Below are 12,596 nucleotides of genomic sequence, written 5' to 3'. Positions count from 1 at the left end.
AGCCCCGTACTAATGTTTTGATTATATTATTGTGTATGTTTAAAATGAGCAAAATACATAAATGTTAAAGGTTATTATAAATGTGCCTTTTACTACATTACACATATATATACTTACATCATGTATATAAAACCTTAATGGAAGTGTTTGAATGTTTTCAAGGGCTTTATTGGTCGAATAGAGCAGCTCCGATAAACTCCAGTGTAAGCGGACTTTTGATTGCAATTATTTATTATTTAGAATGCATTAAGATTAATACATTGGATCTTCATGTCTTTCATTATGATTGTGAACGATAGGTAAAATTCCAAAAAAAAGGTGCAATTCCCCTAAAGAGGTGAAAGTGCAGCTTTTCTCCAATAAGCACACCTTCAGAGGCTTTATTGCAGATGCATTGCAGGACTGCTTCTAAAATGGCCATAAAAAGTAGTTTGTGTCCCGTACTCGCATGACTGTTTTAGTTGTGACCCCAAGATGCAGGAGACAGGAGGATGACGTGCAGGTAAGAGTCTTCTAATTATAGTAAACAAGAGGGAAGTGCAGCAGGGAAGTGCACAAAAGAATAAAAGCAGCAAACAGCAACATAGAAATAATCCTTGAGCCCTGACAAAAAGCCGAGACAGGCATTTATAAAAGCCTACTGATTGACAACCATGACCAGGTGTGGAGGCTGCCAATCAGTGGCAGGTGAGGGGAAAGAGCGCTCAGCGAGACATGCAGGAAAAGGAACCAAAAATAAGAGCACCAAACAGGAAATAAACAAATTAAGGAAACATAAGATGTGACGTGACAGATCAACAAAACTTGTCTCCCGCATGTTTAAAAACATAGCAAAACGGCACAGGTCGGAGCATGATAACATGAATGTTCAGTAAATGTAAGTGTCTCCTGGTGATGCCCCGAATACTTGATGCAAAATCCTCATTTAAATAAGGTGGTCTGCACCTGTTTACAATTGCACACGCAGTGTTGGTAAATCACACGCAACACGCCCACTAGTGGTACTAGTGCACGCTATTTTATGGGTTGCGCACGCTGTTTAGCGCGAGATATTTATCACTTTGTGAATCAGGACCTTAATCTCCACATCATACTGTCTGAATGTTGACACCAGCAGCCTGGCGACACCCGCTACTTTTTTATCATATGCAATATGCATGCCGGGTCTATTTAATCTGCGGTTCGGGGGCCAAATCAGACAACATAAAGAGCCCTGAAATCAGTACAAAATTTGGAATGGACTGACATTTTTGCCGTAAATTAAAATGAATAAAATACAAGAGAAATCCTGTTGTAAAGATGAACCTAAACCAGTGTAAAAACATTGGCAGATCTTGCAATTACTTTTTTAACCTCCTTAAGGTCAGCGCTCACTACTACGGTGGGCATTTTAGTTTTGTATAACACCGCTACTTCTTTCTGAAATGTTTAATTCTGATCAAATAGATAAATAAGATAGATAACAAATGTCTGGAACCCGACCCTTAGCTCTCTGCAAAAGTGGCCCATAATACAGTTTAGTTGAATGGGCCTGAAGTATGCTATACGTAGAGTGCATCATAGGTTCACCACATCATTTTATACTGACCCTTGGAAATGTGTGTCAGTAAGGCACTTCATCCTTTTTGCTAAATGTGTTTAAATTCTGACAGAAACAAATTTGTAGCGCATGCAATTGGAATTTTTCTTAACCTAATATAATTTGGTGCAAATGCTATTCCAAGCATTATTGATAACCCTTTTTTGAAATACATTTTACAATACCTAAACATTGATACCTGCTTGTCACTTTGATGTGTAATTGCAAAGCAATTTTTCCATCGGTTTGTCGACCATCAATATAACAATAAAATGAATGGGGTAATCGTGAAATATAATGTCATGTGGCAATTATACATTTCGATGGTTTCTCAGTTTTGCAGATGTGGCCCACAATAGAAATTAACAGCTAGAGATAGCCATCTTAATTCTGAATATTGAATGTTTATCTTCGCAAGAAGGTCTTTGGTGATAGCATTTTAACATCTTGTTGTAAGCTGCTATGGGTTAATATGACACAACTTTAAGCAAACTATGAGCAACTAAAATGGCAGAAATAATATTGTTTCGGAAAAAAAATAGTTATTACTTTAAAAGTATCCAGTAGCCACGATAACAGTAGTCTGTGAGTGACCCCTTTCCTCTGGAGAAGCAAACAGTTTGCTTCACGAGTTGTCCACTTCTACATCTTTTTTTTTTTAATCTCACAAATGTGTAGTGCCTGTGGACCTTTCGGGTTTTGAAATATTTTGCCTTATTCACTGGGTGGTGATTCAGCATCAGAAGCAACTGGTGTTTCAATTTATTTCCATCAATGTGAGTGCGTAAATTATATTTATATCGCGCTTTTCTCTATTGACTCAAAGCGCTTTTACATAGTGAAACCCAACATCTAAGTTACATTTAAACCAGTGTGGCTGGCACTGGGAGCAGGTGGGTAAAGTGTCTTGCCCAAGGACACAATGGCAGTGACTAGGATGGCGGAACAGGGGATTGAGCCTGGAACCCTCAAGTTGCTGGCCCGGCCACTCTACCAACCGAGCTATACCGCCCCACAATCAATGAAGTGGACTCAAATATTTCCAACATAGTGCAGTATTAGATTTTAGAGAGACAATCAAATCCCCATGATAGCATCTTGATTCTTGTTGTCTTAGGTGATAGGAACCCTAAAGAGAGCAGTCCTTTCATCAACAGTACTGCCACCAGTGATGTGGAGAAGAGCCAGCAGTATGACGGCAAGAATATGGCTCTGTTTGAAGTGAGAGAGGCTTTTTAAAGACAAATTGCACAGTATACTCAGAAAAGATTGTGAATGGCATTTTAAAGATTTGATGTGTGTGTTTTTGCAGGAGGAGATGGACACCAGTCCAATGGTGTCCTCCTTGCTCAGCAGTCTAGCCAGCTACTCCAACTTGCCAACAGGCAGCAAAGAGCATGAGGAGGCTGAGAATAACGAGGAGGGTGCACGTCCATCTAAAAAACCTATCCAGGTGAAGAACTTCCATACATTTAAGTTGGTTATTACTTACAGTAATGGTTACATGCTTCATGGAAAGTTTACATACGATATTAATACATTGCAGGATTAATAATATTGTTCTCTTACCCCCAATTTTGTGTTTGTCAGGCACCACAACTTGGAACTCTGATGGGTGTTTACTTACCATGTATTCAAAATATTTTTGGTGTGATCCTCTTCCTGCGAATGACCTGGATGGTTGGCATTGGAGGCGTGCTCGGTTCCTTCATAATTGTCTTCATGTGTTGCTCCACAGTGAGTATATGTGCTCTATAGCAGTGGTCCCCAACCGGGCCGCAGAATTTTTTTTTATTCATTTTTATAAAAAAAAAAAAAATAAATTAAAAAAAAAAAGGTTTTTTATTTTTTATTAAATCAACATAAAAAACACAATATACCCTCACAATTAGTGCACCAACCACAAATACCTCCCTTTTTCATGACAAAGAAAAAAAAAAAAAAAAAAAAAAGGATCCCCCCCCGGGCCGCGGGACAAATTATTAAGCTTTGACCGGTCCGCGGATACAAAAAGGATGGGGACCACTGCTCTATACAATTTAATGTCAAACCTGGAATGCATCTGCAATGTGAAAGCTGTAGTGATCCTAGTTTTATACGCAATGACAATGAACTGCAGTGCTGTTACAACATGGAACAGACTGCATGTTTAGCATAACCCAGAGGTAAAGGTGACCTTAGCATAAAATATTTTGCCGGTAAACCCACCCACCAAAAGTTTATCTTGCTGTTGCAGCCATAGCGTGATTAGATTACACTCGTAACTCACTGTACAAGCTTAAATGGTTCCGTGACAGAGCTCTTAACTCAAAACTCTTGTATCTAAAATCTGCGTCGCTCGTTCAAATGCATGGAAATCAATTTAATTGGGGCCTCTCCCAAAATAATTCACCATTTTACCATGTAGCATGCCTCTAAGAAAGAAAAATACACGTTTAAATAAGAAACATTGAATAACAAAGAAAATGGATGTATGGACAATAGAGCAGTAATTTTCAAATTGTGGTACAAGTCTCCATCTAGTTATACGACAAACAAATCTCTCTCTCAAGTGATTAGTGCTTTATTGTACACAAACACAGAGTTTATGTACAAATAGTGTGTTATGTTATAGTGGCCAAAAATATCAGATATACGTGTTAAATAAAACATCCCCCTTAGTTTTAATGAATCCTTCGGCCTATTACGCTATTGTATTTTAATGCAGGTCATTATGGTAGTATTTGGAGAGTCGAGTGTCTTCTGAGGTGGTACTTGCTGAAAAAAGTTTGAGAACAACTGCAATAGAGTGTAGTACTAACAACAATAGTAGTTGTATAAGGTAATGTAACAACAACGCACAGCATTTACTTTGACGTGTGGAGTTCTATGGCAGTGGTTCTCAAATGGGGGTACGCGTACCCCTGGGGGTACTTCAAGGTATGCCAAGGGTTACGTGAGATTTTTTTTTAAATATTCTAAAAATTGCAACAATTCAAAAATCATTTATGAATATATTTATTGAATAATAATTCAACAAAATATGATTGTAATTTCGTAAACTGTGAAAAGAAATGCAACAATGCAATATTCAGTGTTGACAGCTAGATTTTTTCTGGACATGTTCCATAAATATTGATGTTAAAGATTTCTTTTTTTGTGAAGAAATGTTCAGAATTAAGTTCATGAATTCAGATGGATCTCTATTAAAATCCCCAAAAAGGGCACTTTAAGTTGATGATTACTTTTATGTGTAGAAATCTTTATTTATAATTGAATTACTTGTTTATTTTTCAACAAGTTTTTAGTTATTTTTATATATTTTTTTCCAAATAGTTAAAGAAAGACCACAACAAAATGAGCAATATTTTGCACTGATATACAATTTAATAAATCAGAAACTGATGACATAGTGCTGTATTTTACTTCTTTATCTCTTTTTTTCAACAAAAAATGCTTTGCTCTGATTAGGGGGTACTTGAATTAAAAAAAGTTCACAGGGGTACGTCACTGAAAAAAGAGTTGAGAACCCCTGTTCTATGGTAACTACTTCCAGATGCTTCTCTGTCAAACACACCATCAGCAACTTCTCCATACTTTCATGGCAAAAGGTCTGCCATTTAGATGTTATGTCAACATCCTTGTCTTCCTTCATTGACAGTCCAACGCGTGATTCCTAAACTAGTCTCCATATTCATGATCTAATTGCATGATGAGTGTGGGAGGAGTAGTGAAAGGACACCAAAGAGGAACTCTTCTGAAGGGTTTTAAGTTCAGTTCCACACGCAGTTTTTTAAATGAGCCAGAGGCTTGGTTTTCAGTGTCTAAACAGTCTTTGGTGGAGCACAGCGAATTGCCGAACCGCAACTGAGTGAGTGCCCCTTTACGGGGTTCATCATAGCATTTGACGGACCAACTAATGCTTGGAAGCCACATTTTTGCTTGTAACCTAAACCAAAAAAATCTGCCCAAAAGATAGTTCTTATCTCAAAACACTCTGAAGTTGGGGCACGCCTAGGTTGAGGTACCACTGAGAGAATAATTTGGAATTAAACACTACTTTGTCTTAAAAAATAGCAGCAGCGGAGGATGTATGTGCATGTACGAGAAAGTCTGCCCCACAATAAGAGGAGAGAGAAGATGAAGGACCTTATTGACTGCAGTGTCGGACTACAATAGCAGACTCATGCAAAGTTTTTTGGGTATAACTTTACCATACATGTATTATTTGATGACGTCACCGGTGTGAAATAAATCACAGGACAGAGATAGTTCCAAACGGCTCATTTAGAGGAAATAGGTTTTTATAAATATCTCTGCAATGCCTCCATTGTTTGATTTAAACATTTCGGGACTTAGGAGATTCCAAATACACAAGTGAGTCATGTCACCCATAGGGCATTATCATGTAGAATGGCAATAAAGATGAGCATTTCCTGAAATTCCTTTTAAATCTTGGCAACCCAAGAGAGGTTAGAGAGAAACCTTTAAAAAGAACATCTCCCACAGTGTCCGCAATGCTTAGAATTTGATTGATTGGTATCTGCAATACAAAATTCAAAACAAAATATTTTATGTTCTGTATGTGTATAGTGAAATAGTGTGGTGCAAAGTCCAAAACTTTGTTTTCAAGACAAAATGTTACTGCGGTAAAAAGTCACATTAGGAGTCTGAAGACCAACAGCTAGCTGCTGCCAAACTAGGTGTTTTGAAAAGGGAATAAATAAATATATGAGTTTGATAGCTAAGTGACCAGACACACTCCTATTGATCAGCTTATTGCCCACCTTAATTTTTTTTTTAAATAAATAAGCTGAAGAAGCTGATGCTAGCTTTGATACATCCTATTGTCCATTTATGTAAAATGTTTAATCTACAGTACATGGAGGAACAAAAAATTCTAAAGAGGTCTTAAAATATGCAACAGGCCAATGAATTTGTACCAACAATTTGTTATCGATATCATTGTAAAAACCTTGATGGATCCACTTTTTCCAAATGGTGGTTGCCTCATCTATGTGTGTGTATGTTTGTTGTTACAGACCATGCTCACAGCCATTTCTATGAGTGCCATCGCAACAAACGGAGTGGTTCCAGGTAAGTGGATGTCTGAGAAAATTATATAAATGTGTTTTTGGGAGTCGGCTATTTACCCTGCGTCCTCTCACAGCTGGAGGTTCCTACTACATGATCTCTCGCTCTCTTGGGCCAGAGTTTGGTGGTGCTGTTGGGATTTGCTTTTACTTGGGCACCACTTTTGCTGGTGCCATGTACATCCTGGGGTGCATTGAAATCCTCCTGGTAAGTGACCGGTAAATGTGTTGCAATCCCATGAACTCTGTTAAGACGTGTCACAGCAGGAGAGATCAGGCACGCTTTGAATTAGAATAGAATAGAATAGAATAGAATAGAATAGAAAGTACTTTATTGATCCCTGGGGGAAATTCAGCACCACAGTTCGCTCACAATAGACAATAATAATAATAAATAATATATAACATATATTATATATATAATATATAATATATGAATAATATAAATATATTCTACATTTAAGTTCAGTCAAGAAGGAGCATATGCATTATACAGTCTGATGGCTGTCGGTATGAAGAACCTCCTGTGTCGTTCCGTGTTACATTTTGGGAGTCTGAGCCTTCCACTGAACGTGCTCATTCTCTCCACAAGGTCCGGGTATAGTGGGTGGGAGGTGTTGTCCATAATGGCTAGGAGTTTTGCTAGACTTCTCCTCTCTGACACCACCGCCAGAGAGTCCAGCTCCACTCCCACCACATTACTGGCCTTCTCTACCAACTTCTCTAGTCAATTAACACTGACTGCTTTCCCATGAGACAAATGTTGCCTATATAGTAGGAATGTCTACAAAGTTTGTAAAATCTTATGGGATGTTCACTCACTATTCACTCACAAAAACTAAAAATGGCATAGGTATGTGAGACAAATCATGGAATGACATGTCTGGACAGCATCCTTGACGGATGGATTATGTTAAAGCTACCTTGAATGTCATCCCAAAGAGGGCTGGAGTATCATTTCAAAATGACATGCCCACCAGACCTTTTTTAGACCATGGACGAACAGTGCTTCTTGAAGTTTTTTGAAATGTAAGCGTGAGAAATATCAAGTGTGGCGTGAGAAGTAAATTGGCAGCTCTGAGCTAGGTCTTTAGCACAATGAACAGTGTAGTAGATGCTGTGTTTACATTGCAGAATTGTGACTAATTTGGAGTCTTTCACATCAGTCTCATCTTGTCTTGCCAGCATGAGCATTCCTAGCGGGCTTGAGTATACCGATGCCGTCAAAACAGGTGGGGGCTCAGATTAGTCATGCTGCCGCCACTATACTGCTGCTTTCCAAACGTTACAAATGGCATTACTTTTATCCAACTGACCTTTCTGTTTTAAAACGAAATAAAAACGTTTACCACACTTTAGATGTATTATTCGGGGGTGCATTGTTTGTAAACTCTTTTGGTGCAGCCTGCTATGTTGGTCTGTCGCTGTGAGTCGTAAACGAAAATGGAATTCTCGTATTGCGTCATCTGAGAAGTCTCGCAAGATTCGAGCAACCATATTTTGTATCAGATGTAAAAAACCCAAAACCAGTGAAATTGGCATTATTTGTAATTCTTAGATAAAAACAAAATACAATGATTTGCAAATCCTTTTCAACTTATATTCAATTGAATAGACTGCGAAGAAAAGATATTTAATGTTCGAACTGAGAAACTTTTTTTTTTTTGCACAAAATCATTAACTTAGAATTTAATGGCAACAACACATTGCAAAAAATTTGGCACGGGGGCATTTTTACCACGGCATTACATGGCCTTTCCTTTTAACAACACTCAGTAAACGTTTGGGAACTGAGGAGACCAATTTTTGAAGCTTTTCAGGTGGAATTCTTTCCCATTCTTGCCTGATGTACAGCTTCCCTGCTTGGCACTCAGCATCAAGTGTTAGAATTGGGGGTTTAATCACCAAATATGATTTCCAGCTGCGGCCACCGCTGCTTCTCACTGGTCCCCTCACCGCTGAAGGGGAGAGGGTGATGGGTCAAATGCAGAAGATAATCTCACCACACCTAGTGTGTGTGTGAAAATCATTGGTACTTTTTTTTTTTAAAGTTATTTAACAGTCCGGGGTCTCTGTTGTTGTATTTTAAGCTTCATAAAACGCCACACATTTTCAATGGCAGACAGGTCTGGACTACAGGCAGGCCAGTCTAGTACCCACACTATTTTACTGTGAAGCCAAGCTGTTGTAACACGTGGCTTGGCATTGTCTTGCTGAAATAAGCAGGGGCGTCCATGATAACGTTGCTTGGATGGCAACATATGTTGCTCTAAAACCTGTATGTACCTTTCAGAAGTAATGGTGCCTTCACAGATGTGTAAGTTACCCATGCCTTCGGCACTAATACATCCCGATACCATCACAGATGCTGGCTTTTCAACTTTGTGCCAAGAAAAATCTGATGGTTCTTTTCGTCTTTGTTCCAGAGAACATGTCATCCACAGTTTCCAAAAACAATTTGAAATGTGGACTCGTCAGACGACAGAACACTTTCCCACTTTGCAACAGTCCTTCTTAGATGAGCTCCGGCCCAGCGAAGATGGCGGCGTTTCTGGGTGTTGTTGATAAATGGCTTTCGCTTTGCATAGTAGAGTGGATTTCTGAAGTGTTCCTGAGCCCATGTGATGATAACGTTTACAAAATGATGTCGGTTTTTGATGCAGTACCGCCTGTGGGATCCGAGGTCACAAGCATCCAATGTTACGTGCAGTGATTTCTCCAGCTTCTCTGAACTCTCTGAACATTGAACTTTTTGATGATATCACAGACCTTTATTATTGAATTTATCAAATGTGATGAATATTTAATGGACCACAATGGAAGCAAGCCTTTTGGCTTTTTGTGCCATCCATTTGCCTTTTTAAAGCATTACATGGATTCAATTATTTAAGATGTGACTAAACTTCTCATCCAATCAATCAAAAACCTTAGATGATAAAATCCCTAAATTCCTTGCAATAGCTCATTGAGAAATGTTGTTCTTAAACTGTTTGACAATTTGCTTACGCATTTGTTCACACGGTGGTGCCCCTTGTCCTGTCCTTGTTTGTGAATGACTTAGCATTTCATGGTAGCTGCTTTTATACTCAATCCCGGCACCCACCTGTTCCAAATTATCCTGTTCACCTGTGGGATTTTCCAAATAAGTGTTTGATGGGCATTCCTCAACCTCCTCGGTCTTTTTTGCCGCTTGTGCCAGCTTTTTTTAACATGTTGCAGGCATCAAATTCCAAATGAGCTAATATTTGCAAAAAATAACAACGTTTTCCAGTTCAAACATTAAGTATCTTGTCTTTGCCGTCTATTCAATTGAGTATAGGTTGAAAAGTATTTGCAAATCATTGAATTCTGTTTTTATTTACGATTTACACAACGTGCCAACTTCACTGGTTTTGGGGTTTGTACAATCAACCAATTCATGACTTCCCAACCGAACACTAACCGATCCACACTACATAAAGATCGATCCATAGGTTCGCCAAACGATGTATGCGCATCTCTAAAGTTGAAATCGGTTATTGGTTTGTACCGATTAATTTTTACACCCAGGGGTGATATAGATCTGCTGGTAGAGTGGCTGTGCCAGCAAATTGAGGGTTCCAGGTTTGATCCCAACTTCTGCCAACCTAGTCACTGCCATTGTGTCCCTGGGTAAGACACTTTACCCACCTGCTTCCAGTGCCACCCACACTGATTTAAAAATGTAACTTAGATATTGGATTCCACAATGTAAAGCGCTTTGAGTCACTTGAGAAAAGCGCTATATAGATATATTTCACTTCACTTCACTAGTACCTATGTACAGTATGTGCGTAAGTACCTTTGTGTGCATGTATGTATGTTTTAATGAATGCACGTATGGATGTATTTATGCAGTAAAAATTATGTGTATGTGTGTATGGATGTGTGTTTGTATACACAATATACAGTATATGTCTCCCATCATGTGGGGGAGCCCAAGTACGGCCCCAGCCATCCAAAGAGCCAAACCCAAAACAGCAGTTGCGGTACCCAGGGAACAAGGGACCACCGGCCCTCGGCAGGCTGGCCGGCCAGTGACAGGCCCACCCTGCTACCAAGCAGGCCAGCGGCAGGCCGTAGACAGACGCACCCGGCAGAGGACAAGGCACAAGAGAAGCAGGAGACAGCCAGCCCCCACGCAAGCGAGAGACCACACTCCACGGACTCCTCGAAGCCAGAGAGAAAAGACCCACCCACCCCACAAGCAACTGGGCCCCCATGAGCCCAACCCCAAGCCGCGAGGAAAGCAAGGTGGGGCTCGCCACAATCTTCCCCTCCCAGGTCGGCCACAGCAGGACCGCCTAGCCCAGGGCCACGGGAACCACCCGCCTTACCTGCAGAGACTCCAACGATGGAGAAGGAACATCCAGCCACTGCCCTGGTGAATTCTCCACATGAAGAAAGAGAAAAAAAGGGAGGAAATTTAAGGAGGAGATCACAGACACGCTGACACACAAGGTCACTACCCCAGCAGCTATCCGCCATGCAACACCGCAGAATACAATGCAACGCATTGAGGTGCCACGATAGATGCGAGATGAGACCCAGCAGGCCCCAACCAAGACGGGCATCCGGAAGTGTGTGGATGACATGATCCAGAGTCCCAGGCACGCAGCCCGGATGCAGTAGCACAAGACGCTGACCCATGCAGGGCAGGCAGGCACTGGTAGTGCCCCCCATCCCCACCCAAAGGAAAACAAAAATATAAATATATATAATATTTCGGCCTCCACCCATGTTTTTGAGTGTAAATGAACTGGACTGTTGGCTTTTAAAAAAAAAACATTTCACCAACCTTCTAATGTGCCTTCCTCTATCTTCTATTCTATCAGATTTATATTGTTCCCCAGGCAGCCATCTTCAAGATCGAGGGCTTGGAAGGGCTGGAGGCAGAGGTCGCCCTTCTAAATAATATGCGGGTGTACGGCACCATTGTTCTGAGCTTCATGGCTCTGGTGGTGTTTGTTGGGGTGAGATATGTCAACAAGTTGGCACTGGTCTTTCTAGCCTGTGTCATCCTCTCCATTCTAGCTGTCTATGCGGGAGTCATTAAAACCGCTATTGACTCACCTGTCTTCCCGTAAGTAAATCAACGTTTTTGAGGATTTTGTAGTCGCACAAGTATGTGACAAATACTCTATTTTTTTTACTTTCTCCGCAGGGTTTGCCTCTTGGGAAATCGCACTCTTGTCTCCAAAGGCTATGATGTCTGCGCAAAGGTCGTTGAAATAGACAATGACACAGTAACCACAAAACTATGGCGCTCGTTCTGTGATTCTGAGTATCTCAACGCGACCTGTGATGAATACTTCATCAACAACGATGTCACTGAGATACAGGGCATTCCTGGGGTTACGAGTGGGATCCTGGCAGGTAAATCTGTGCCTCAATTGTCATCACATGACCCATTTAAAAAAAACATCAAATAAATCCAGCTGACATTACGTTTATCTTCTAGAAAACCTGTTTGGCAATTATCTGGAAAAAGGGGTAATTGTGGAGAAGAGAGGACTTGCATCACAAGTAGAGCCTGACAGTTCTGCTACCAACACCAACCGATTTGTACTTGCTGACATTACCAGCTTCTTCACACTGCTAGTGGGGATATATTTCCCATCCGTCACAGGTTAGAAACACGATGAAAGTTGACATGGTTGTCTGATTCTACAAATTGCCAACAATAATTGACAATACTCTGACACTACTCTGTAAACTACATTAAGGGGCCTGGTCTACTAAGATCCAAAAACCATGCGCTAAATAATGTGTGCAAACGCTAAAATTGAGCGTACTATTAGTGGGCGTGTTGGGGGTAATCTACTACGACTTAATAAGCAACTAATAACAAGTGCAAAAGTGGTGCAGGCCGCTTTATTTAAATGAGCACTTTCTGTGTACTACCAGCTGTGCCCAAAGAAACACTC

At 40.3% G+C, this 12,596-nt stretch overlaps 1 protein-coding gene across 2 annotated transcripts in view; it reads left to right on the top strand.

Annotated features, from left to right (window-relative positions):
* Positions 1 to 12,596, top strand: part of slc12a5b (solute carrier family 12 member 5b) — a 75,379-nt gene that overhangs the window by 29,347 nt on the left and 33,436 nt on the right. For both annotated transcript variants that reach the window (XM_061904206.1, XM_061904205.1), the window contains exons 2-9: positions 2,697 to 2,800; positions 2,892 to 3,032; positions 3,170 to 3,316; positions 6,601 to 6,655; positions 6,729 to 6,859; positions 11,505 to 11,752; positions 11,834 to 12,045; positions 12,131 to 12,298. In XM_061904206.1, the coding sequence (XP_061760190.1) occupies positions 2,697 to 2,800; positions 2,892 to 3,032; positions 3,170 to 3,316; positions 6,601 to 6,655; positions 6,729 to 6,859; positions 11,505 to 11,752; positions 11,834 to 12,045; positions 12,131 to 12,298 (1,206 nt within the window). The remainder of the gene's footprint in view (positions 1 to 2,696; positions 2,801 to 2,891; positions 3,033 to 3,169; positions 3,317 to 6,600; positions 6,656 to 6,728; positions 6,860 to 11,504; positions 11,753 to 11,833; positions 12,046 to 12,130; positions 12,299 to 12,596) is intronic.

Source organism: Nerophis ophidion, linkage group LG06, assembly GCF_033978795.1.
Source record: "Nerophis ophidion isolate RoL-2023_Sa linkage group LG06, RoL_Noph_v1.0, whole genome shotgun sequence".
Classification (NCBI taxonomy): Eukaryota; Metazoa; Chordata; class Actinopteri; order Syngnathiformes; family Syngnathidae; genus Nerophis; species Nerophis ophidion.
This window is presented reverse-complemented; position numbering and strand designations above follow the sequence as displayed.